The sequence below is a fragment of the Astatotilapia calliptera genome, chromosome 7, assembly GCF_964374335.1.
Source record: "Astatotilapia calliptera chromosome 7, fAstCal68.1, whole genome shotgun sequence".
Taxonomy (NCBI): Eukaryota; Metazoa; Chordata; class Actinopteri; order Cichliformes; family Cichlidae; genus Astatotilapia; species Astatotilapia calliptera.
Window position 1 is genome coordinate 67,691,675 of NC_137428.1, and position 27,910 is coordinate 67,719,584.

Below are 27,910 nucleotides of genomic sequence, written 5' to 3' on the forward strand. Positions count from 1 at the left end.
CCAAATGTAGTCCTGATCTGAATTCAGTCTTAAGAAAAGCACTTAAAAAATTAACTGACAAATTAATTGAGAGAGCGGAAGTAAAAAAAAAAACAGAACTGACTAAGATTATTAGACAAGACCCAAACCTACCTGGTCCTATGTGGAAAAGTATTTGCCCCATAAAACAGATACGTGAATTGCAGTCAAGTAGTTCTCATAACTGGTAACGAGTCTTTCACATTGCATCGAAGGAATTTTGCACATTTCTTTGCAGAATTGCTTTAATTCAGCCACACTGGTGGGGGGGTCCAAACATGACAGGCTTGTCTAAAAGCGTATCAATAGGATTTAGGTCCAGACTGTTACACCAAAACCTTCGTTTTGATGGACTTGCTGATGTGTTTTGAGTCATTGTCCTGCTTGAGCTTCAGGGCACGTACTGATGGTCAGACACTCTCCTTCAGGATTTTCTGGTAAAACACAGAATTCATGTTTCCATCAATTACAGCGAATTGTCCTGAAGGAGTAAAGCAGCCCGGACTATCACACTATCAGCACCATGTTTGACTGTCGGTATGATTTTCTTTATTATAAAATACTGCGTTGATTCTGAAAAAAAATAAAATAAAATAAAAATCTGACAGTATGTTTGCGCAGCAATTTCCTAATGTTGTAAACCTGCTCAACATTTGGCAATAAAACCCTTTCTGACTCTGTTAGTTTTAGGGCAGATGTAAAGAGACTCAAACCTTTTGTCTTGTGAGTCCACAAAATATTTTCCCAAAAGTCTTAAAAATCATTAAAGAGGTCTTTTGGCAGATGAGCCTTTGTGCTCTTTTCGTCAGCAGCAGTTTCAACCTTCGAACTCTCACATGGATGTTTTTGTCATTGTTGAATCACGAACATTGATCGTAACTCAGATAAGTGAGGCCTGCAGACTTTAGATAATCTGAGTTATTTCGTGACTGCATGAATGAGTCATGGATGAACTCTCATTGCAACTCTTTTGCCACCGTTGACACAACCAGGTTTTTATTACTGATTTACTCTTTCAACAAGGCCCAGGTAGGTTCAGATCATGTTTTTCCAATAATAAATGAAATCATCATTTAAAAACAAATTTTAAATGTTTTTAAATGATGATTTCATTTAGACTTAGGTTACATTTGTGTGTGTGTGTGTGTGTGTGTGTGTTCAAAAAAAGTATCTACTTGTTTCATAAAACTCTGGCGAGAGGTTCCATGCAGCTCTATCACTTAGGTTAGACTTAGGTTACATTTGTCTAATATTCAAGCTGAAAAATGTTATTTTGAAAAAAGTGTAAAAAACAAAACAAAACAACAAATAAGGAAGGAGGCAAATATTTTTTACTGCACTTTAAAACTGGGCGTCCTGCCGGGTGCCATCAGATCCCCCTTTATAACAACGACTTTTTCTTCATCGACCGTCTTCGGATGTTTCAGAATTTGAACTGAACGTGTTGCTGCAGTGTCTCCACCCTCGTGGCCTTGTGAGCATAAATTATAGATATTTGAAGAGTTATTATAGCTGGGATGACTGAACGTATGCAGCAGTGAAGCATTGCTCTCCTGCAAACCACAGACAGTATTTGCTAAGAAAATCCAGTAATGTCGTGTTTTCTCTGTTACCCAAGAACAAAGAACTGGTTAAAAGAAAAAAATAAAATTAAAAGAAAAGAAAAAAAAATCACAAACATGTTTAACTGTTTTTTTTATTTATTAATAAATTGATCAGGAAATATCAATAACCTACAGTGATGGCTGTCTCACTGCATGCACAAAGATTATTTTAATTTGGAGTAATTTGGATTGCCTGCCTTCCTCTCTCTCTGGTTGTCCTGTCCTATTAGTCTCCATTGTTCCGCCCTCTTAATATCTTAATGATCCAATTTTTCACCTTCATCCCTTTTATTTTCATTTTCTCTCTCTCATCTTTTCAAACTGTGCCTCTCGTCTCTGCTTGTCAGGGGACATATAATTTCCCACGTTGTTTTCTCTCTGGTCCCAGACTTTCATTGAGTAGTGTCTGCAAGACTCAATTAAAGAAAGAGAGAGAGAGAAAAAAACAAAGATTAACAACACACTTTTTTTTTACCCACAATGCCCAGGGGGCTCAATTTATCTCGAGGAACGCTCAGCTTGAGAAAAAAAAACTGTGATTGACACCTCTAACCTTCATTGGGGTGTAATCTCCATCTTTAGCACTCGGAGATCTAATTAATTAGGGGGAATCTCATTTCCTCACTAATGCAACTGGACAGAGGCATGATAGAGGAGTGGAAGGCAGGAAGAGGGGGAGGCTGAAGAGAGGAAGGACTGAGATGAAGACGGAAAATAAGAGCGCCGTATTTCATCAATGCCCGTGAACGGTGTTCACCTTGTTCATTTCAGGGAAGAACAAGAGAGAGTGAGGTGGTTGGGTTCACACCAACTACACTGTATTGATTACAGCTGCCAGACGTCTGGCTACTGGCCATGGGAGACACTGCAGTAACATTCTTTATAATGGGATCTCTTGGTAATGTACTCATGTGTTTCACTTTCTTCTCTAGGCTTCGTTTCTCAGTTAAAAAGCCATCACGTATGCGTGAGCAAGTGTGACTGTAATTGGTTTTGACTTCTTGCTGCTTCACAGGCAAAACTGACCTTTTTTAAACCACTTCGATCCAAATGAAGGGACTAAAACCAGGTGTGAAACTATATTATAGTAAAAACAGGTAAGTAAACAAATACATAAATGGATACCTTTAAAACATAATAAGGGGGAGTGGTTACAGTGAGCCTGAACACTATCAGTTTATCTTATATAAATGGATGCATGAACACATCCAAAGGTAAACTGCACAAATGCTGCGTACACAGTACATACCAGATACTACAACTGAAGTTAGGGGAGCAGACGCTGCATCCATGTGCCAAGAATGAATATGCCAGATATTAAGCTTCCTCTCCAACCCAAACTGTGTTCTGCTTATTGTTATATGACCTTTACTGTGGCGAATGATGGATGTGCTGAGACTGTTTCCTCATCCGTTTGTTGATGGGTGAAGATGTCTCTGCCCGCCCCTTAAAGTTGTACAACTCACAGACGTGACGTTAACAAACAGATAAGAAATCTACTGTGTACTGCGATTTTGCTTCCAGATTATTAATGTAGTCCCAATCTCAATTCATTTCAGATATTGAAGGAGAGCAGCGCGTCTATACGGACAACGGACACGCGTTCAGGCTAACACAGCTTTACCTTGATTACAGTAATCAGTCTCAAAGATCAGCATATTAATCACTAACAAAACTATCAGGGAGTGGAAAGCTGCCCCCTTATCTCAGATGCCTCCAACTTTTCTAAATTCATTGAAATTTGCTTCAGAAGGTATTCAACAGGGATTTAACGAGGAAATACGAGACCTCTGAATATATTTCACGTTACCTGTGGTCCAGACTGGCTGTAGTTCACTCAGGTCTTTATACTGAGGCCAGTTTTATAAGAACTCTAAATTACTTCCACAAAACTCTCAAAGCTTGTGGCTAAAGACAGCCCTGAAAAACATTTCAGTAAGCAGTGAATACAAAGTGCCTTGTAGTCATTGTTGCAGCTATGAATAAAATCACTCTGTCGCTTCTAAATTTGTTCTCCATTCTGCCACTCATGATCACGTTAGCTCTCCTCCACTCTCATTTCTCTATTAAGTTGCATCTCCTAGCACATACTGAGCCAGAACCTTCTGATGGCGTCTCTTTCTTGCCAGCCAAAAAGAGCTGAACCTGTTCGGATTCCCGAGCCCTCTGAGAACCTACACGTGAGTAGGGATGGGGATCGTTTAGGTTTTATCCGATACCAGTACCAAACCGGTACTTTTGAAACAGTGCCGGTGCTTAAACAGTGCTCGAACTGGTGCTTAATGAATGGAGAACACAAAATTGGTCCAAAAACCTCTCATGTTTAGCTGTTTTTTGTAAAAAGATAACAATGTTAGCCTTTTCTGCAGCTATAGCGGATTTATGGTATCACTCTTGGCTGGAAGCAGTGCTTAAACAATGGAAAAAACACAAACTTTGTCCAAAAACCTCTCATGTTTAACTGTTTTCCACTTTTTCTTTGGTCATTTTAGCCTTTTTGCTGTGCTCAGTGTGAGGTCTCGCAGCAAGCTATCAAATACGGCGCATTTCTCGGCTTTTAACAAAATGCTATCCGTCGCCAGGTGTTTCATCGGATTTGAGGTGTTACCTCCTTTGACAGTATCACAGTATCAGCTTAAAGCACTTGTTGCTGCTGAGTTTGCATATTTTGCTGTGAAGTACAGCCAGACTTTGACCGCTTTGCCTTGGGCATTTTTAATCTGTAGCTCTGCTCTAAAAGAACGTACGTACCTGGCCCCGCCTACTATCCTCGGAAACGTAAAATGATTGGCTAGAATCTAAAGTGTATCACAGCTCAGGAAATAAAAGCACCGAAATGTGCGCTGCTTTTCGGTCTGGTTACTACCGTTTATGACAGAACTGGTGCCATCATGGCACCGGATACCGGTACCCATCCCTACATGTGAGTCCATACCGTCCTGCATCTGTCTTTGTCCGACTCATCTACTCACACCTTACCAATCTGCAGATCATAATAGGAGAATGAAGGGAGTTTATAAACTGAAGTGTACATCAAATCTGCTGTAATGAAATCTTATCAATGTGTTCCCTGTGCTGTATTATTTGCATATAAATGACATAATATAATAACTCTCTCCGGCCTCTACCTGGGAGGAGTAAATATTTCTGTCTGCTTTGTCTCGTTGCTGTGACACGAGGAAACGAGATGCTAATTGAAGAGAGGCAACCATCTTTATGTGACGACTGACATTCAATTATGTTCGGGAGATCAGATTAGGTGGTGGCCCCAGAAATGTTTGAAAACAACATTTTGCAGAGCGGCAACTCTGAAGGCGGCCAAGGATGTAATTTGAATGGCTGTTTGAGGCCTGCGCTGAATGGTGCTGCTCTGAATGGAATCACTATGCTATGACCTGCGAGTAATTGGATGTCCACAGTGAAGTGTTGACAGAGAAGGGGAGGCAAGGCTGATGGGAAAAAACAGAGATAGACAGTAAGGCGGCGAGAAGAGAGAAAATAACACAAAATGAAAATAACCAAGAAAACAATGTGATGTACATGACAGCATAGGGAGAAGGGAGCGACGGGGTGGGGGGAGTGCAGGGGATCACAACAGTGGCGATGGAGAAAACGAATGCAGTTTCCCCTTAAAGTGGAACCTGCCAAAGTTTCAGGTTTCATTCATCCCAACACACCGGCATGTAGCCACTCCAGCCACAGAGCCAAATAAGCCATTAGACGGGATTCGCTTTCTTATCAGCCGAACGCTGTCAGGAAGCGTGTTGCCAAGGTCGCGCTAAACAAACACCGGGTCGCTTTACTTACAGCCGCCATTGCTTTCTGCACTGATCAGGGATAAGTGTGTGCATCCATTTACCTGTCACTTGAGATCTGCACTAGTTAAGCATAACAGAGTGAATAATGACATGTAAACACATTTACAGCACAGGTCCTAATCTCAGTGCTGACAGTGCCCAGCACATAAACCGTCACGTCAACAGAGACCAAATGAGTTCGTTACCAGGCCTCTGGAGTAGAGCTGCCACGATTAGTCGACTATCAAAATCATCGACGACTGATTTAATAGTCGACGCGTCGTTTGAAACTTTGTAAGATCACAAAAAACGCAGGAATAAGTGGCAGGATTTAAGAGTGTAATAACGGACTGAAACAGAAGATGGCAGCACTGCATGTACAAGGATGCCAGCTACCGTTAAACCCCGAAGAAGAAGAAGCTGTGTCCCAGAATTCATAGCGCGGCCCAGCGCAGTTTCCAACAATGGCGGCAGCTAGTTAGTTTTAATATTACTCTTATTATTCTTTCTGGGTCACAAAATAAACGTTTAACATATTTTCAGGCAGGAATGTAGCTGTGTAAACCTCAAATATCTGCTCAGTTTATCAGGACACCACATATTTTCAAAAGCGCTCCGACGTTTTCGGAGATGTCTGTTACCCACTAGCTCGCTACTCAGGTTAAACATGATATATGAGTCACTTAGATAACTTAAAAATGTTGTTGTTTGGCTTTTTTCAGTATTTCATTTGTTCCTGAGTAAATCGGTTTGGCTGAGATTAAAGTTATAGTTTTTACACAGCTGAATAAATGTCAAGCAGACAGCTGATTATCAGAAGTGTGAGATGCTCGAGAGTTTACTCCGGTGTCCTGTTATATTTTAGATAGCAAGGAGTTTATTAAACTTCACCGAAACAATCTGCAAATTTCATTAAAATTTAATAAACTATCATCTTGTCTTTATTTTTAGTTAGCACCTTAAAAGCTTAAAGCTGTAAGCTAATGATAGTTATATAAGAGCAGATGCTGCTGGTGCAATAAGCTGTACGTTTTACGTCCAATGGATGATGATCTGATTAGTCGACTAATCGCAAAAATAATCGGTGACTAGTCGACTATCAAAATAATCGTTTGTGGCAGCCCTACTCTGGAGAACTTCAAGACATGTAGAGGAGGTCTTTTAGCCATTTAAATCAGCTGTGTTGGATCAAGGACACAAAACTGGCCATCGAGGCCTGGAGATCCCCACCCTGCGTAGACTCGATGCTAATCAAATTTATTTTCCACTCTCATTTTCAGAGCAGTCAAAACAGTTTTCAAAAGTACTTTTAAAATGAAATTTACCTTAAAAATGGGAACTGTTAAGATGTGCCTTAATTTGGCTGATTCACCAAACATAACACATCAAGAAGCGAAGTTTCATTTATATCACTGCAAACATCACAATTCAGTGGCAATACACACACACACACAAGCAGACATCCTCTTCCCTCCATGTAATTCACCTTTGTAAGACATGAGAGGGGCGAAGGGGTCGGTCAACTCTATCGATTGGCTATCCTGAGCAGTGACAGCTCCCAGATTGGCCGGAGAGCATTAGGGAGTCAGAAAGTCACACTGCCATTAGCAGTCTGTCCTCTCCGGTTACAACCAGCCAGCACACGGACACTCCATGGACTAAAAGAGATCAGAATGACTGGTGTGTGTGCCCTGTAACAAATATATTCAAGCCAAAAACACTGGGAACCCTTCTCAGTTTTCTTATTTCATTACTTCTGAGAACGTCTCTGCCTGGTGTCTGTAAGAAGACGTCCCTAGAATAGAAAACCGTATACACACATCTCTACTTACACTGTTCAAATGCATTCAGCGTAACTCAGAACACAGTATAAATAAGACTAAACCAGAAATGCATCAATCGATTAGTTGGTTGCCACAAATATGATGGATGAGCAGCTGATCGGCCTCAGAGATATATCTCTCCAAAACTGTAACAAATACCAAACAGCTTATCTAGCATAACACATGCGCTAAAGTGAAATATACTGTCCATCCCTTCTCTTCTGCTTGTCTTTGTCAAGGTCGTGGGGCCGCTGGAGACTATCCCAGCTACCACAGGGTGAGAGGCGGGGTACGCCCTGGACAGGTCCCCAGTCTGTCACGGGGCTAACACACAGACAGACAACCATTCACACTCACATTCACACATATGGGTCATTTAGATTCATCAGTTAACCTAACGCCGTGAATTGCATGTCTTTGGACTGCGGGAGGAAGCCAGAGTACCCGGAGAGAACCCACGCAAACATGGGTGGTGCATGGGTACCACTCGGGTGGTCTCAGAATTTCGTGTCTGGCATTCACAGATGATGTGGTTCTGTCGGCTTCATCAGGCGGTGGCCTCTAGCTCACATTGGAGCAGCGCGAGTCTGAGAGTGAAGCAGCGGGAACAAAAATTGGCACCTCTAAGCCTGAGGCCATGGTCCTCAGCCGAAAAAGGGTGGCGTGCCCAGCCAGGATTGGGGGACGAGTTTCCACCCCAAGTGGAAGAGTATCTCAGGGGCTTGTTGACTGAGGGGAGAGGGGAGCGTGACATCGACAGACGGATTGGTGCTGCAACTGTAGTGATGCAGACGCTGTACTGGTGAAACGAGCTGAGTGTAAAAGCGAAGCTCTCAATTTAACGGCCAACCTATGTCCCTACGGTCATCTGTGGTCACAAGCTCTGGGTAGTGACTGAAAGGAGAACATCCGTTAGATGTTCTGGGAATCTGTCACTGTGGGAGGCCCCAGGGCAGACCCAGGACATGCTGGAGAGATTATAACTCTCAGCTCTCCTGGGAGAGGGAGGTCTGGGCTTCTCTGCCTTGGCCGCTGCCCCCCCAGCAGCCTAATGCTAAAGATGCCCCAGATGGATGGAAATGTATTGCAAATCATTTTCAGCGTGATTTTATTTGTTTTGAAAAGCTTTGTCCACTAACTAGAAGCATTTTATTTTATAAAATATCGAATTTTATGATGAGCACATATTTATGACTTACAGCTCTAAAAGACAGAAAACTGGTAGGTAAGACTCTAGATCCAGTCCTTCACAGCAAAAAGAGCCAAATCAGTACACCTGATTAAAATTCAGATGTGAGTTTGAAGACAAAGGGAGATTTCAGTGCACCCCTTCCTGCCGTCCGCCACCTTTGCAGGTTTCTTTGCTTTTTTCTGATTCAAATTTCTGCTCCTTTAGTTCACAAGCCTTTAAAAATAATGTGCTGCAGTACAGCTGTGACAACGGGAGGCAGTGCATGAAAGCACAGCTGACTGATGAAACTATAGTTAGACTGATAAATGAGATGGTGAGATTATTTTTTTGTGCAGGATGAAGGATCAGCAGGAAGATGTGCGCAGCATGAAGCGCCACTATCTCACAAGGTGTTTTGTTTTCTCTGAACAGATAATTTATTAATTTAAGCTTATCTGAGCTATTCTTACCGACAAACACTCATAGATGTGCATGCTGAATCGCACAGAGGAAGAAAACACATCGACAGTCTCGTGCTCGCCTTCATGGAGACTAAGGAAGGTGGAACCCTGTATTGATTAGCATCCAGTGACGTGCAGTTTTGATGTGTACCGTACGAATAGTGCTTGAGTCTTGTAGTAACTGCACTCTGCACGGCCAGCAGGTGAAGAGGGACATATTTGCAATGCAGACTCATTAACAGTGATTTCCATGTAAATCCAGTGAAAAATACAAAAACTCTTTGATCTTTTCTAACTTAAGAAAATGGCCTCATCCCTGCAGCATTACCAGCCGTCAGAAATTACAGCCTGCCATTGATCCAACAACCTCGCGTGTCAGAATAATATTAGACGGCAAGGGGAGACATGTCTACAATAAAGTGAGGAGAAAAACAGAGAGTGCTGGAATAAATGTGCATATCAAGACAGGATTTTACGCCTCAGAGAAAGCACTAGAGGCAAAATCAAACTGATTTCAATGTGACAAAATTGATTTTCCAATTTTCTCCGGATTGCTTTTTGCTTCCCTGGGGCAGGTGAGGTGTCTATCCAAATACACTTATAGCGCCACCTGAATTATGTCTGAGGAATTTGAAGAACATAGGGAATATTTTTGTTTCTCCTATCCATTTGGTGTTTTGCCTTTGTTGCAAAGCAGAATATTGCAGACATACAAAAGACATACTGTATTTAAAAACTATATTGGCAGATGGAGCTAAACTGCATCGAGCTGGCGTCAGAGTCATGACGACGTGCTAAAGTGGCTGCGTCTAAATTTCGTCAGACCTCGATATGGACAGTTTTAAGGTACCCTTTCTGCTCTTCCATCTGCCCTCTTTTCAATCATATATGTTGTTTTAGGCTTTTCATGTGACTATTAATACCACAAAGAGCTCTCACATACATATATTTGTCATGATTTGTTTATTATAGAAATAAACTTGTTTCACTTCTTTTTCTTTGAGCCCATTTAAACGTTTTCGAGGACTCCGACGATCCTGCACGGCAGCATAAAACTGACTCATTGCTTCAAACATCAGAACACTTGAATGCTATGCTCTCTTTTACACGACTTCTTAGAATCCTTCCCTCCGAGTCCAAGTTCTTTAACATTTGTTGATCAAAATAAGTGCAAATCAAGTGCATTACATGATCTTTTCAAAAACCTATAACCTATCATGCACATGGAGAAATGCAGTATTAATGAACACCAAGGCGTTAAAGCTTAAAGCTGAAATAATTGTATTTCCAACTGGACTTCAGCTTTACATATGGACGCGAGTTAGTTTGAGTTGCGTTACTGGTTATTTTACAGTACATGCTACGAAATTCAGGAGTTTAAAAATGAAGAGAAAAGGTGAAAAATTCTGACTTCTTCAAAGGCATTCAGCTGCTTTTTTGAACATTAGCCTGTTAGTGGTGTAATAAATCTTGGCTGCAGACATTAGAGAAGCAGTGTTATTGTTGCTGTTTTTTCTACACTCTACTGGAGCATTATCTTTTGAAATATCCTGGAAGTCTCACTTTCATCCTCCTATTACACCAGGAAAAACCACCAGCTGTGTATCTCTTGGATGATTTCTTATTCACCTCACAAAAGCAGCAACACTGCACACTGCATCGATTACATCTCATTTCATCCTCCTTTTAATTAATTAGGCTTCTATTAAACGGTCTACTGTAGCTCAGGGATTGGCTCATCAGGGCAGTTAGTCACCACGGCTCCAACAGTTCCGGATGGGAGGTTTTTAGCTTTCGGGATGTTGGACACCACCAGAGTCGACGGATGAGTGTGTATCACCTCAATTAAACTATTCGCTAAGTGTCTGACAACAGCTAATATTCCTCTTCCACCAGCGGAGCCAATCGATGTTCTGGCATTCGTCACCCTGCTGGAAAAGCAATCATCCCGTTGTGTCGCTCTGGTTTTACGGGGAAATGGAAAGGCGCTCGTCTAGCTACTGCGCCTGCTAGCTGGAACGCGCCGGTGCTCCCTCACACAAAGGCACACACAAACACCGAAGCGGCTTACACGACACACAGACACCGACTACGTGGTTTCTTGAGTCTGCCGGCAGCACAGGCGACACGTTGGGAATGAATGGATGCTTCGTTTCAGAAACTCCAGTGACACGTTTAAGCCTCGTGACAACTTCCTGACCACCAACACCACACCGCTGAGTACCGCTCAGTGCAGAGGCCCACACCACAAACACAGGAACAGATTTGCCGAGTTAACCCACCTCTCTGTCAAGTAACGTGGGAGCTATAACTGTGACGATGTCTCCTCTTTCTGCATCAATGTAGAACATGTTCGGGGAAGGTTTGTCTGGAGACTGTTTGACGATGTTGTAGCGCAGAACGGCGTTGTCTGTATTCGGGTCGTCCGCGTCAAACGCCGTCATTGTCATCACTGTGGTTCCTGGGGACGAGATTAAAGGACCAGGCTGAGTCAGAACTGAACATTTGTCTTTACTCACTAAGAAATGAGCAAATAAGAACAACAAGAGAAACACATTTGATTAAAATACCCTGAAATCAGTCTCAGGTAAACATTTGGCAATATGTTAAACTACAGGAGTCACAGGAACTCTACTAAATTTTTATTTTTGTTTTTACAATTCTTCTTTTTCCAACTGTGAAATGTATTTGTCATGTAGGCAAGTTCTTATTTTGACAGAAAAGGATGCAGGATCCAGAAACCTGCAAGAAACACTGACGGAAGGTTAACAGACACTAAACTAAGGAACGAATGGACTTTACCGTCACACGGGGAACAGACGGAGCTGGCAGGAAACACTATCAATGCAGTTACATGGGAGGAAGTAAAAGTGAATACAAATCACAGAAGACAATTAAATAGCAAAGTAAAAAAAAGTAAACTTAAAACAACAAAAGGAAAACTCGGACATAAAAAGCAAACACTGATCATATTAAGGAAATAAATACATGAAAATAAACAGAAAAGATTTAAGTCAGCAGAATTTTAAAATCCAAACACTCAAAACTCAAAGACCGTGACAGTATTCTGGGATGTTGTTGTGCTAGTAAAACTGAATGTAACTCACCTAATCTACAATTAACATAACATCACCTACATGATGTCTGTTATCAGCTGAATTCGATATTTTATATTGTTAGGAATCCCAAAATGATATTAATCATGGGAGTAGATGGTTGAAAAGCAATATTTCAAGCTGCTCCTGCCGTGACAGCTGCTTAAAAAGTTACCCTTTGCTATTAATGTGTTTTCTTCCTCGTGTCAGCTCTAACAGCAGGGTGTACTTTATTTGGTAATGGGAAGAAAAATGGAAATCCTGCCCTCCACAGCTGAGCTAAAATAGGAGGCAATCCTCGACACACCCTCAGCCCTCAATCTCTGTCTCCTTTCGGTGATGAGATACACTCGCACCAATTCAGAGGGACACGCGCTCCATCCACACATGTGCGCGAGCAGCAGCAGAGATTTATGCATCCATGCATGCACACAAACTCAATCAAATATAAGAGCGTACACGGTTGTGTGTCTGAACGGAGTTTTCCATTTCTCCAGTGCAGGCAGACGTGTCTATTAACTCCTCTCAATCCAGTCCTCTGTGTTGTTGTTGTCCTTGGTATGATTTCAACACCACCTTGTTTCTTTTTATTTTTTGTGACGTGAAAGTATTCATTTAAATAATGGGATTGTAACATTTAGCAATATTACACTATAATAATTCTTAGTGACTCAAACAGTCTGGAGGATGACGTGATTATGTTTTCGGAGGTAAATGAAAACAGAAATTTATGAAGCTTTCTTTTTTGATATTGACAAACTCAGCTTTTGTGTGTTTCTTGGCAATAAATCCCTTCTGATTCTTATTTGACCCACAGATTTAATAAAACATTCCCATAAGTGCTAAATAACAGCATCGCGCTGCACGGCTCATGAGCATCGATCTCGTTTCATGCCTCTTCTTAATACCCGACACTACTTTGCCACACTGCATTAGCCAAACTACTCAAATAAGACACAAAAGAGCTAATGGAAAATATGCAAAGTCTACACTAAGTAAAAGTGGCTTAGGAGCAAATGTCTTTAGTCCAGTTGAAGGTAATGAAGGGCAAAGAGGTGTGACTTTTATCCATCTGGCATTTGCACTTCAAGGTGAACCTGCTAATGGTTAAGTAAACCGCTAATCCTCCCTCTGCAGTATAATTACACCGTCCCATCTCCCTCATTACCTGCACTCTGTTCCACTTCACCGTTTAGAATGAGCGCACACAAACACACATGATGGCCAACGTGAGCATGCACGGTTTTGCACACAGCCACACCAACCGGACGCGAATTAGAGCGTTGTACACGTCGACTAAATTGGTTATCTTGAGCAGATATCGGTGAATTATGTTCTCATTCTCCTGAAGGTCTCTTGAACGCAGCACAGTCGTACTCCGTGTTTTATGTGATGTCAGAGGCAAGCTGACCTTCTCAGTGATTACTGTCTTCATCAGATACCATAATTCCTCTCACAAATGAGCATCATGTAACCAGTACGCATTCATCAGTGCAGGATGCAACACAGCCATTAGCATCAATCAGCTGGTGATAAACATCTAGTATTCTGTAATAGGACAATGGGACTATGCTTACCTCTAACACTGATGCCTGTTAAATCATACGATACCATGTGGGCAGCGTCTGTGAAGAGTCATTGGCCTCTCTTATCAGCTTTATCCTCTAGCAGGAGCCGAGCTCAATCAATCCTAACTGCATTGGATAGCTACATGGATGTGACTGCACAGGACTGCCATTACTGCTATCACTTGAACCCATCTGCTTTGCTGCGGATGACAGCAGCTCAGACTGCATGTAGAAAGAAATCATAGAATTAAGATGGAGACTGCAGAGTGAGCGTAAACACTGTGTAATGCATTTCTATCAAGTTTCAGAATGATGATTGGCCCAGTCCACAAAAACAGAGAAGAAGAAGCAGCGGGGCTTTGAGGTAAAAGATTAACAATACACACACGAAACGAAGCGAAACCAGATACACATGTTGTGGATTGATTTCATGACACGGGCTCGTGAGACTATGTGCCGTTGCGTACAGCTAGCTGCTATATCTTTCTCAAACACCAAGGGAAATCAGCGGGGGCCGCCAGATCTGTGCTCGCCACCAGGGAACTGACAGAGTCAAGAGTCAAGATGAAGCAAGAGAACATAGACGAGACGAGACAGGAGAATAAATGTGATTTTAGTACGAGTGTGAGCTGTGTATTACACTGCAATCGCATGAACACAAGCGATAGGAATTATTATTTTTTAGTTATTTAATATGTCCGGTGGAGATTCGAGAACCAGAAAATGGATTTAGATTAATCACAGTCAAGTGACTGAAAAAGACCAAGAGCTGACCCTTTCTATTCTCAGGCCTGAATGAGATCAAAGAGTTCAAAGATAAATTGTGTTATCCAAAATCAATTTAATGGTGCAAAGAATTAGAGCCACATATTCAGACGGAGAACGCGGTGAAGAGATGGCAGCACAGATAAGAGTGCACGAGAGTACAAAGCACGACTTCGATTTTAAAGCTGGATGTGAAAACTTTATCCACTCTGTGATGGATGCTTGTTAGAAATACTTCATAGCCTCCCTCTTCCCGCTCCTCCACAACCACCCACACATGCAGGGCCTTGGAGTAGGGGTATGTCACCAGGGTGCAGAGGAGGCTACCCCCCCCCCCCCCCCTCTGTCCCCTTCTGGCTGCCTCTGCCTCAATTTTATCCCACAACTTAGACATTCACATTATTCACACTCTCATTACACATACATATAGGATCTTGGGGGTGGGCACAATCACGGAGTCCAAATCACCATCAGGGTGTACACCTCACCCCTGACGTCGTTGCCCACCTCTCAATTTTAAATACACGTAGTCATTGAGGGTTAGCAGGAGGGACTATGCGCTTACCTGCTGCTCCTTGGCAGGTAGCTCCATGCCCTCCTGGGTTTTAATTGCACCTTAGAACACACATGCATCAACACTACAATGAGCGGGTGGAGGGAGGTTTGGAGTCTTCTCCCACCCCCATTCTCTGCGGCCTGCTGGAGCGGGAGGGCTAGTAGGAGGAGTTGGCCGTCCGACTGCGGTCTGGGGTGTGGGGGCCTCCCTGCTGCTGCGGAGTCGGGGTAGTCTGCCTCTCCCCACCGCAGGGAAAAGGGTAACACCACCTGGGTCTGGGTGCAATTCCCCCCTCCAGGAGCAAGGGTACCTAGACCCGGTTTGTAGAGTACGCTTGGGGAGTGTGATCGTGTGTACAGCGTCTCTTTATGTCTGTCTCCACGTTGGTTGAGTGTGGAGTAAGTGCATATGAGAGCATGAGGGTGGGAATGGATGTTTGTGTCTGTGTGTGCCTGTATGTCTGTGTCTATATGTCAGGTTGGGTATCAGACGCCACCTCTCTGGGGACACCTCAGGCCCTCCAAGGTTTGGAGGCCTATCTCCACCCACCACCACTTCCCCTGTCGGTGGCGGACTCCCTCAGGTGTCGGTGTGTTGGTGGTTCTTTGTGTCCGGGGATGGGCGTCCAGGTACACACCGGCTCACTCCTTGGCGGCCGCTTGTCGGGGCCTGGGGCCTGGGGCCTGGGGCTCGCTCGGGCCCCTTTGGAGGTGGGGTGCCCCCGGCCTCTCGGCCTAGGGCTCGGTCACTCAGGCGCAGCTGGGGGCCGGCGGAGCTCACGGGCGCGTCACTGCAACTCCCCCTGACTTCTGCTCCGCGGCTGCTGGGCGAGCCCTCATCTGGGACTCTCCTCAGCTCTTACTGGGACAGTGGCGCGGCTGCCCCTCTGTTGGTCTTCCATGGTCTCTTGTGTTCTGGGGGCCTCTGGATGTCTGGAGTTTTGATCTCCTCCATACCTGCTTCATGCCCTGGAGGACGGGGCTGTGGCCCCCCCACACACTGCTGTGTTAACAGTATTTTTCTTTGCAGCTTACCCTGCCCTCCCCTGTGTCTGCAGGCACTCCACGGCCCTCTTTCATAGGAGCTGTATTTCAGCCAGTGCTGTTGTGGATCTTGTCAAAATTGATGGAATTATAAATGCAGAATCGTCACATTTGAAAACACTATGCAACACCATGTGGAAAATATCTGATTGACAAGGAGTTTGTTCTTCATCATGTCAGTGATCTTCACAGAGTGTTAAAAAATCAAGAAGATCATAACAAATACTGACTTTGGAGCTCGTTACAAACTCGATTTTGCATAAATCACCGTAGCGATTTCCCATTTTCTGTAAAGTTATAAATGACCTTTTAAATTTTGTGTGTTCTCGCTTTAATCTTCGTGAACACCCCAGAAAAGAAAATAGTTGCTTTAAAATCATTAATGAAAAGTCAAAAATGAAATCTAATGCCATCGAGTCAGTAAAAGGTTTCTGTGGTTCAAACTACTTTTCCTCTGCCAACCAATTCCTGGTTTTCAAATCCCGACCTCCCCGTGTGGGAAGCAATTTAAACTTGTTTACGGCTCTGAGTGTACAGGACAACGTTTCCCACTGTGTGGAGATCTATTTGAAACTTGATTTCAGTTTTAATATTTTTCTCATTTGCGACATAAATGTTGATAGGAATCAATATTTATAGCTGGGAAATGAAGCGACTGTTGTTTTCCAAAAGTTTGACAATTCAGTTGGTCAAAAACTTCTCAAAGTAAATGAATTCTGGAGCAATAAGAGCAGCAGCTGAAGCCGGAGATGTGCAAAGCTGTTGTGGAGCTGTGCTGCACGTAAACTAAATATGAGATAATGAGCCCCAAGCTGACAGCCGAGTAAATGGAGTGAAATACAGTCCAGCTGCCCTCTCCTGCCTCTTTTACAATGCAATTTCTCCATCCCATCTTTTCAGCCAGTATCGGCTCAGACTACAACTGGATCACTGGTTAAAGCCAAATTATAAACAATTCATTGGGGATACGAGTGCTGAGAAAAGAAGAACAAAGCACAAATATTCTGCATCATCTGGAAAGGACCATAGAATGTGTTTTCCAGTTACGTACAGTTTAGATCAGCGGTCTCCAACCTTTTTTGCGCCACGGACCGGTTTACGCCCGAATATATTTTCACGGACCGGCCTGTAAGGTGTCGCGGATAAATACAACAAACTAAAACTAGCACCGGTACCGAAAAAAAGAAGATTTATTCATAACACACATGAAAAGACCCAGGAAAACCGAGTAAACGATAAAAAGGATAACAAAATAACGCTGGAAACCGATAAAAACCCTGAAAACCAGACATTTCACACCTGAGCCTCAACTCTCGCGGCCCGGTACCAAACGACTCACGGACTGGTACCGGTCCGAGGCCCGGCTGTTGGGGACCGCTGGGTTAGAGTGATTGACAGGCAGGCCGGGGCATTTATTCACCCCTCCCAGTCATACCGGGGGGACACAGACGCTAATAGGACTGAATAACTCTAAACTAATGAACAGAATATCCGTCCAAACAAGCTCAGTCTGCACAATGACAATCAACGCTTGGTAATGATATCTAATCTTAACTCAATAATTGAAAAAGTAAATGAAGTGTATGAAATTATTTACAAAGAAATACAAATGACTGAGAGAAACTTGGCATTAAGCTGCAATAGTGTCACTTATAAAACCCACTTATCATCAGTTTTTAATTTAAGTATTACATAATGTAGAAACAGTTATTAATAAACTATTTGTTTTCATGACAGAGAAATCATTTTACTTGTTTATAACGTTTTCTGGTAAACTTAGATGCCTCCCAGCATGTTCCCATAAATCAGCACCATTCATGGTCTCAGCATATAGACTGTTATTAGAAAATGGGACAGGGCGTAGCTACGGCCAGGAGATGCTCTGTCTGCATCACTTCTTCAATCATGAAAGATCATCTGGTCAGCAGCTGATAAGACAGATCTTAACAGACTTCAGTTAGTCCAGAATAAGGCGGCCAGATTAGTGTTGAGATGTTCACACTATACCAGTATCAATAAAATGATAACATAATAAACGTTTTGGGCTTCCTGTCCAAGCTAAATTACACCCAGGCTTACTTTTATTAATAAAGAGAATAATACTGTTAAACACACCACGTTTGTTCTCTGCTCAGCTGCAGTATCCAGATGAAATACATAATTTTTAACAAAGCGCAATTTAGTAATTCCTCGAGCCAAAAGTAACTGAACTAAGTAACTGAGTTTAGTTAGAGCATCTTTTAAGTGGAATAAAATATTGCCTTATCCAATTAGAGAACTAGCTGCTATTCATAATTAAAAAAAAACCAAACATTTAAAAGCCTTTTTACTCAGTTTTTAATTATTGTAAATATTGTAAGTGGGCAAAGCTGTGAACCGTTTTTGATTCTTGGGTGTCGTGCCTCAATGATATTGATATTCGCGTGCTTACATTTTTACAACTGTAAAACCTCGCACAATTTTTGCATCTACTTTATTGTGTAATGTTTTATTAGATTACACTTGATGACTTGGGGCCCAGGAAGACTAGCAACCACTACTGTGGAAGCTAATGGGGTTAAATATACATAAATAAATAAACATGACAGACAAGATCCTGAGACGACCAAACTCAATCTAAAAAAGTTCAAATCAGTGACAAACGGCAGCCCTGGAGAACATCAGCATCCACTTTTTTCTGGCAGTGCAAACGAGGCTGTATAAGGACCAAAACATGACTACAAGCAACTCGAACTACATACAAATTGTTGATTTGCCACATTTGATGCTCAGGACACGCTGGCTGTGACAGGAGGACACAGTTAGTCTGTGATTCAGGAGCAAAGAAAAACCTTTGCAGCATCAAAGGAGGATCATTCGCTTCCCTGAAGGCCCAACCAGCGACTGTTGTTTTCTGTTGTCTTTTGATTAAACAACAGAGGTCAGGTTTTTGCTTCATAAAGTCATTTGTGTGCACTTTGGAGCTTAGTTTTGTTTTGTTTGGTCTATAGGCTCAGTCTGAAGTTTTGGATCTGACTGTTAATCTGCCGTCGACCCAAAACAAACAGTACTTCTTGCTACTTCTTGTGGCTGCTTGGCTTTTGGGGAAGTTAATGCCTCTTCCATGTTATGACCTGAAGATGGGTCGCAGCAACTGTGATAAATGACAAAAATACCCTAATTTGTGCTGATATTATGTTAGAGGAAATCACTGGGTTGTTAATTTAGGTTGATTTGAGATGAGGCACAAATGGGAATCTTTGAAAGTAGTTAATGAAAGTTTTTTTGGTAAATCTAAATACACAGCAGGGGACGAATCTACTGAGGACATTTTTTAATGAAGATGCAGGTATGAATTAATAGATCTGAAGACACGAGTACTCGTGATGGAAGTGAACAACATATATAACATCAGACCACACGTTCATATTTTTGTGACTGAGTGATAATTACACACCACCTCCAAAACCACCAGTTTCAGGAGTTCAATCAAACTGTTTCCTAACAGGACGTCTACGTTCGACAGCAGAACTCACAATGTGTCGTAAACACTCTGGATCTTTGATTCTGCTCAAGTAAAATGTCCCACTTATTCCAACCTATCAGAAAGATTAAGTCCTCACACAGAACATGACATCGTGGTTTGGGAACAGCTGTGTGAAGGACCAAAAAGCTCTCCAGAGAGAGATCCGTACAGCAGAACGCTGCTGCAGGATTGCTCTCCCCCCGCTTCAGGACACCTACACCAGGAGATGCCGGACTAGAGCAGCGCAGATACTGAAGGACCCGTCCCATCCTGGCAACAAACTGTTCCAACTTCTGCAATCTGGTAGAAGGTTCCGCATCTTCCGGGCAAGGACAGAGAGACTCAAGAGGAGCTTCTATCCCCAAGCCATCCGTGCCCTAAACACACACACCCGCCCTCTCACATCATCTATAATTGACTGAGACAGGACTCTTCCAGACACTAAACCAAGGCACAATGTACATTTCAATTCCTTTAATTTTAAATATGTTTATATTGTCTATCCTGTAAAATAGTCAGATGTCTATTCATATTAATGTACAGAATTCACCTGCTTGCTGCTACTACTGCACATTCACCCAGTGTATATACTGTATGTGTATATATATATATATATATATATATATATAATGTTCTTCCTCTACCCCCCCCAATTTTTGCACATGTCGAGGAGCGTGTCAGGCTACATTTCACTGTGTGTTATACTTGTATAACTATGCATGTGACAAATAAAGAACCTTGAACCTTGAACCTTGAAGTCACAATTTTAAAGAGTATGAAGCTGAGGCTTCTAAGCTGCCATCAGCTCCTCCATCCAGTACGACTCGCTGAAAGTAAGGAATCAGTTACATTTTTTCTCAAAATGTTTCAAGTAGAGCTGGGCGATAGAACGATAACGATATGTATTGCGAAATAACTTTTTCTCGATAGAAAAATTAAACTATTGCGATGGACCTCACCACTCTTGTCCTCTTTAAAAAAAAAAAAAAAGAACAGCCAATCCAAATTAAGTAGCGCAGAGCCGAACCAATCACAGCCGCAGCGTCACGTCACATGACTTGTTACGTACAGCACAAGTGCCAAGCCGCACATGTGTATTTGTTTGGGAAGCAGCCAGCCGCCATGCTGCCCGGTAATGGAGGAAATGATTGTGCCGACTAGAGAAACATCAACCGAGAGCGTGACCGAAGGTGACCGAAGAGAAAACAGATGATGGTTCTAATGCCGGAGAGACTGTCCAACGGAAGAGCCACAGAAGCTCCGCAGTGTGAAGGTATTTCTGCTATTTCAAGTCTGATAAAAACAGAGTAGCGTGCACTGTAAATGTGTAGAAAGCAAGTCTGGAAATCCAATAAAGCGGTGCAGCTCAGTCTCTGACTGGAAGCACTGATTCGTCATTCGGCTTTTGTCAGACTAACGTAACTGTTACAACTGTTTGAAAAGCTCAGCTATACAACAAGGAGAGATTGAGAATTTCCTTTTAGTTCTCAGTTTATTTGATATTGACAAAAGTTAGTTTTGTCTGTTCTTCTGTAAAACAAACTAAGATTTATTTTTAGAATTAATATTTTGTTTCTAAGTGGAATTGACAATTTAGTCTGTTTCGTTTGTTCTATTTTGAAACTTAAACGCTTTAGCGGCTGCCTTTTGTGTAGTTTGCAATATTTGCCTTCATTTATCTGAAAAAGTCTCATGTTCCTTAAGTACATCTACCCTGTTGAACTTATTATGGGAAATAAATATTTAAATCAAAACAAGCTGCTGATTATTTCACATTTTACTTGTGAGCAACGGCACATTTAAATCTTACAAATATAGTTATTTGGCTGATATCGTGATAGATATCGTTATCGCCTGAAATATAATTACAGCTTTATTGCTTCACTTGGTTTGTCTATTTGTTTTGTATTTCACATTCTGTGTTTTACTATTTTTCATTAAAAAGTACATTATTATTATTATTATTTGTTATTGTTTCTACATCATTGAACAACTGCTGTTATTTATATCTCTTTACATTTATTTGACAGTGAATACTGATTGTTTCTCCACACAGTTCTTTTCTTTAGTGACTTCTTTCCACTCGGGCTGAATAAAGTGTCAAAGCCAAAACTAATATCATTTGCATTTTGTGTCTGAACCTCGCCTCCAGTGATGCCTCAAGTCACTCAAATTCTATTTCTTGAAGCTACACAATCACATTTATCCATTTTAACGGCACCCACTGTTTGCAGAGATAAAGCTTTTGGCAGTTTTGTGTCAGTCACACCACCTGAGTAGCAGGGTCTTTGAATTCAGGAAAAAAGAAACAAAAACACCTCATAAAAATACTGAACGATATTCAGACATCTTATAGGGTTAATAACAAATATACAACTTGATTTAGGGGACTTGTTTGTTTTCCTTTCTTAAGAAGATTAAATGATTTTGTCCCATCCACAACTTGTAGATATAAAGTATTTTTGGGGAGTTTAACGAGAGCTTTCTCAGTTAGAATAAAGTGGAGCTCACTACACTCCTCTTCCATTTGCATATATTTTGCTCGTCCCCTCGTCTCCTGCCAGCATAATGAATGCTACAGGTCCCATGAAGGAGTCAAATGTCAGGCCCTGAGGCTGGAAGACACTCCGCAGAGCATAATGACCAGCTGAACCATCTTCTTTCATGACCCCAAACAGAGCAGAGAGGAAGCGAGTGGAGAGAAAACTCAACTAAATGGGAGAGAAAGGAGAGGGAAAGAATTATAAATGTCAGACCGCGCGGTCAAGAACCTCATAGTAATGGAGAGAAAAAGAAAAAAGGATAAACAACTATTTTTTGAAGCACCACAAAGACATAAATATGTAAATGAGAAAAGAGAGTTATAAAGAAGGAAAGCAAATGGTAGAAAAAGGAGGACAAAACTGGTTAGAAGCAGGATGGAGGCTTGAAGGGAAGAGACAAGGAAGCTAAACACTGGTCAAGAAAAACAAATGTGGTCACTGAACAACGTGGACGGTTGAGGGTTAACCAAATGTGATATTTGAAGAATGCATCAGCTGTGTATAACGCACGTTTGCAACACTAATCAGGAAACTCACAACCTACGTCCATTGATTAATGGGGGATTTTAGCAGAAACACCACATGATCCCAATAATCATTAAAGAAAACGTAATTACCCCGTGGCTGTGATGCCACCAGACCTGTCCAAGTGCTTCATGCTTTTAATGTTCTGCCAAAGAATACGGTTTTAAAAACGAGTCATTAATCTGGGGATGCAAGCAAATAACAGAATATCGCTCTCCTTTTCTTAGGCTTAATTAATAACTGTGTGTTCAGCTGATCGCGTCTGCTGCTACTCAGCATGCCTGTACAGGCGAGATCTACAAGGGGCATCTCTGGAGACTGTGCACAGGTCTCTGTAGAGAGTATGGGGGGTCTGATTCATGATCACCTGGTGGAAAAAGATTGTATTTGATCATTAAATCTCATACAGTTGTTTATTAAACACTTACTGGCACTGCCTAATGCAAAGCTAATCATTCCCATTACCAGTTTCATCGTGTGTGTTTAAAAAAGAAGCAGCAGCCAGCGCTTCTTATCCGCTCCCTGCTTTTAAGGATGAGGTTCTTAGCCAAGGTTGACTCATAAGGTGAGGCCTCCATCTTAACTAGACTAAGGAATATGAACCGAAGGCTCAAGGCAACTTATTAAAATGCAAGACCCCGGAGAGCTGTTAGAATGAAAGATCATAACCTTTCACACAGGATTTTATGCAGGAAGTATGCCAACTATTAAGAGACAGATTACACAAAAGAGCTAGACAATGGCAGACCTGCAGAAAGTGGGTATTATTTCATGGAGCTTAGCAAAATTTGATATGGTACTGTGTTTCATTTTCACCCTCACACATGCTAAGCCACAACATTCGTCTTTTACTTATTCTTGGCGCTATCATCAGTGGACCAATCATCAGGCAGCGTACAAATTGAAGAAAATACCTGAGTAAATGATGTAGAACCATAACAGATAGATTCTTCTGGCTGTTGGAGCCCCTGAGTGGTTTCGTGAGTAGGAAAATTACATGACTCACAGCGTGGCCTTCAACCCATTTAACCCAAGCGAGTACAGCCTGGTTGAGACTATAAAGCAAGTCTGTGAGAAGGTTGTCATTCAGTAACTGTGTGCTTTGTGTATCTTTGTTTAAATTCAGGACTTGCCTGTACAGTCGGACTTTATCAGACTTTAATTAGTTGGTAAGAATAAAGATCTTCACTCTTCTAGTGTTTGTGTTTATTATGATAGTGAGTGTAAGAATTATCTACAGCGAGAAATCAGTTTACAAATACACTTTCTGTCTGGAAAAGTGAAACTATTGTTATGAAACGGCTGTGTGCAGGCAGGAAAAGGACCCAAAGTGCCGACTCCGGAGACAGACGTGAACTCAAAGTAACAAACTTCCAAAGTACAAACAACAACGCAGGCAGGAAAAACAAAACACACAGCATAAGTGAGGGTAGGTAAGAGTAGATCGCGACACCGACAAACTGAAACACAGGGCTTGAATACACAGAGGGAGCAATCAGGGAATGGGCAACAGGAGGGAGACACAGCTGGGGCAAATCAGGCCTAACGAGACAAAGGAAGCAAAACCAGACGCATTTATATGAGACACGGACTTTCAAAGTAAAACAGGAAACATAACACAGACTGAACTTACAGACACAGACTTACAGGCAGGCACTACAGAGGGAACAGAGACGTGGGACCAGGGCAGACAGACACTGACTGGACACGGGGATATAGCAACTAAGGATAACACAGAGACATAAACCATAAGAAAGAACTCTAACAAAAAAACCAAAGAAATTATAAATAATATAATACACTCAAAAACCCTGGGTCACCCAAACATCCTAACAACTTTGTTTAAATCTCTCATGAGAATTTTGTTTAATCGCAAACCAAACAACAACAACAACAACAAATATGTTGCAAGTGGCTGAAATGAAACCAAGACAAAACAAAAATGTCAGCAAGTAGCAAAACTATAATTTCCCGCATGTTGTGTTCATGACTGAAATGCTTCCAGCACTAACTGGATCAGTTGTTTTTCAGGTCAGGATTTTGTTTTATTTTGTCATTCATTAGACCAGAGTTCTAATCAAATATCAGAGTGGTTACAGTGTATTCATAGGATATAATAACAGGGAAAATTGCTGACAAAGTTGCTTTTTTATTATGTATAATGGGCAGATGTGCCTATAGATACATTACAACACGCAGTATAATGTTAACAATAATTGACTGTGTAGTCTTTTGGCTCCGGGGGCGAAAGCCTCCAATACAGTCTCGAAAATACCCAAATGAATCTGGAGGGAATATGTGATTCACAAATCCTCAATCTGCACCACTGAGGTTCCAGCTAATGACTTCAGTCACTATATCAAGACAAAAGATACTTCCCCTTTAAAAGGACACTTCAATTAATTACTGCCGGAAAATCCCCTTTAATTCTGTACCAGGGGCTCAGTGAATAAAACTGAAAACCTATTAGTGAGCATTCATCTGATCGCGCACAGGAAAAAGACGACTATCAGTGTGGAGCAGCTACTGTACAACAGAGCAGAGGGACAAGCAGGAGAGAGAGAGACTGGGTCAGAGGTAAAGGTATAAAAAGGTTGTTATTGGATGGTGGTTTACTGAATAAATCACGACTTCAGCCTTTAAGTAGGTCTGACGTGCACTTTACCTCGGCAATTTTTTTTAATGAAAGAAAATTGGAGAAAAAGAAATAAACTCTGAGGGGGAAACCAAGAAATCTCTACTTATTGACCGATTTAATGTCACTACTATTTGTGAGAACTTGAAATTTCCTCTTTTCCCTTCAGTCCATTCTCATTGGCAGGGTGTCAATACTGTTTTGTCAGATTCTGGTGTGACTCATTTATGCACAACATGTCCTTTGACCGCGGCTCGAAGCATTAGTGGTGGCATTAAGATCACGCCCATCTCATCCTTTTACTGCTTTAACTGCTGTTGTGGACGGGCACAATTTTACACTAATTAACAACAATTTTTAATGATAAAAGCAGCAAGTAAAAAACGGTTTTCTCTTCCTGTTCTTGAGTTACACCCTGCAGCGACACAATCAGTGACCTCAAAACAATCAAAACCTGATGATGCCCTTTGTGTGAAGTATTTTCCTCTGTGTTGTGTGCTCTTGGATCCATTTGTCATCCTCATTCTTTCCACTACTTACAGCAGTCGTTCCAGGATGAGAGTTACAGATTGCCGGTGCTCTGCTGTCATTTGTTTGTCCTTGACTGAGGATTATGATCATGACCGTACACGCAGCTTGCAACAGTGCAGGATGCTGGAGAACAGCATTCTAGTGACACAGGATGATATACTTGGCTGTTAGAAAGAGAATGCCTTCTACACTCTTGTCACAAACATGTTTGGTAGAGCCAGACACAAAGTCTATTTATTTCATCCAATTCACAATTAGGTGCAAAGGAGGTAGAAAAAGTGCCACATTTCAGCTACGGCCTCTTTCTTTCTTACATTTAAAGACAAAAACGTACACAAAGCACATTAAGGTTATCATTAATCTCTGAGAGTTTAATAAGTCTTTTCTACACATTCTTCTTCCTGCTTTGCCGTCTTTTATTATATACCACATAATAGCACATAACACCTATGTACCCAGAGTAATAATCAATGTAATGTAATGTCATTTATCTTGCATGTAATTTCAGGTCTTGTACTGAGATTTAAGATGAACGCAGGGTTACTGAGGGATATTAATTAGAAATACATCAGCCATAAAGCAGTTTTCCAGTAGTACTATATACTATACAAATATGAATTAAAACACAACTGTAGTATGTTTATTCTTTAACCTGCACCACAGACAAACCCAAGTATTAAACACATATCAAAATCACTCTACGGTAAGTACCGGTGGTACTTGTTATATAAATGGACAGTAAGAATACTTCGTTTTGTGTTTTTACTGGCTGGCAGCGTTCACTGAGCAATAACTGTTTCAGAAAGAAAGCTAAATATCTTAAAGAGCAATAAACACATAAGAACTATGACAGAGTTCACAGTTTTGTTTTCAGACGGTTTGTGAGCACATACGAACCGGCAGACGAAACACTGACAGAAGATCAAAAATGTCTTCAGGGCATCAGGAAGGGCAGAAATGTCTCACACTGACCTTTAACTCACCAAAGACAAACTATATCGCTTTGATGGATGCCCCGATTCCTTTAAATTGAAGTTTTTCTCTCGACTACAGCGTGCTGCATCATACACACAAAAGAGTAATTTAAGCCTGCGGGACACGATTGAACCAACTTAAAACAACTATTTAGAGCAGCGCTCCCACAAAAGTTGGATTTGATATAAATTTGAAATCTGATTAATAAAGGTCTAAAATCGAGGCTCGTCAACAACACAATGAATTGATGACTGTAACACAAGTAATAGTTTTCATGTGTTGAAGAAGGAAATTCAGTCTCTTCAACATTACAAATATTTTCTTTATGAACTCCAAGGCCATTTTTTTAATGGTCCTCGTGCTTCTGACAGACAAAACCAGCAGTTTTGTTCTTGTTAAGAAGCCACAAAAGAATAGTTGGTCTGCTTTAGGGTGACAAAACAAAGCAGATAACATTTCTCTTTAAATGCGTTGAGAAAAATCACAGCAGGATGTTTAGCATGTTGAACTTTGAGGTAAATTAAGAGCAACAGCACATTTCCACGTCGCGCTCCACACCTGAGCTTCCACTGCTGGGTTAAACCAAACATAGCGCCGTCTTGTAAATGTAATCATGCTGAGCCATCAGACAGTAGGGTCAGCTTGGTGATCCCGTCCTCACTGCTTGTCACAGGCTCACAGGTACAGACGAGGTTTCCTTTGGCATCGGAGCAGCGACAGCTGGATTAATATGACTGGGACAGTTCAGTGCCTGCAGGGCTGTTTCTTAAGAAGATCCTCACATCACATTTAAATTCTGGGTTTTGAAAGAATATATTTTGACCCAAAGCGTTCTTTTTTCTAAACCTACTTAGATGTTTTTGGGGATGCTTGAATACAATGCAGCACGTGAAAGGTAAGTAAGAAAATAACTGACCCTTTCCCGGCTGACCGACCGTGGTCTCACAGTTATGGCGCTAACACTCCTGCTGCCTGGAACACGCTGCGATGGGAACACTGTGGATAAATCCGGGTAGAGATAAGATAGCACTGACAATGTAATGGACAGCATTACAGCATTTTTACTGTCTACACTTGAGCCATGTGAACCAAAACATCATCCAATGATATTTTATTGTAGAGGCAATAGAGGACTGCTGCCTGCAGTTAAATAGCCCACTATTGAAGAGTTGCAGGGATGAACAGATGAGCCAGAGAGGCTTGGGCTGATATTGATGGCTGATAGATGCTGCACAGTCAGAAAGCCCACAGAGATTGAGGGTATTTGCTCCAACAAATGGGATTGCTCACATTTT

General features: G+C 41.7%; 1 protein-coding gene across 1 annotated transcript in view; it reads right to left on the bottom strand.

The window, feature by feature from the left end:
• cdh13 (cadherin 13, H-cadherin (heart)) overlaps positions 1-27,910 on the bottom strand; it is a 389,881-nt gene that overhangs the window by 115,824 nt on the left and 246,147 nt on the right. Inside the window, exon 8 of the mRNA XM_080303968.1 lies at positions 11,157-11,335. Coding sequence (XP_080160094.1) covers positions 11,157-11,335 — 179 coding nt within the window. The remainder of the gene's footprint in view (positions 1-11,156; positions 11,336-27,910) is intronic.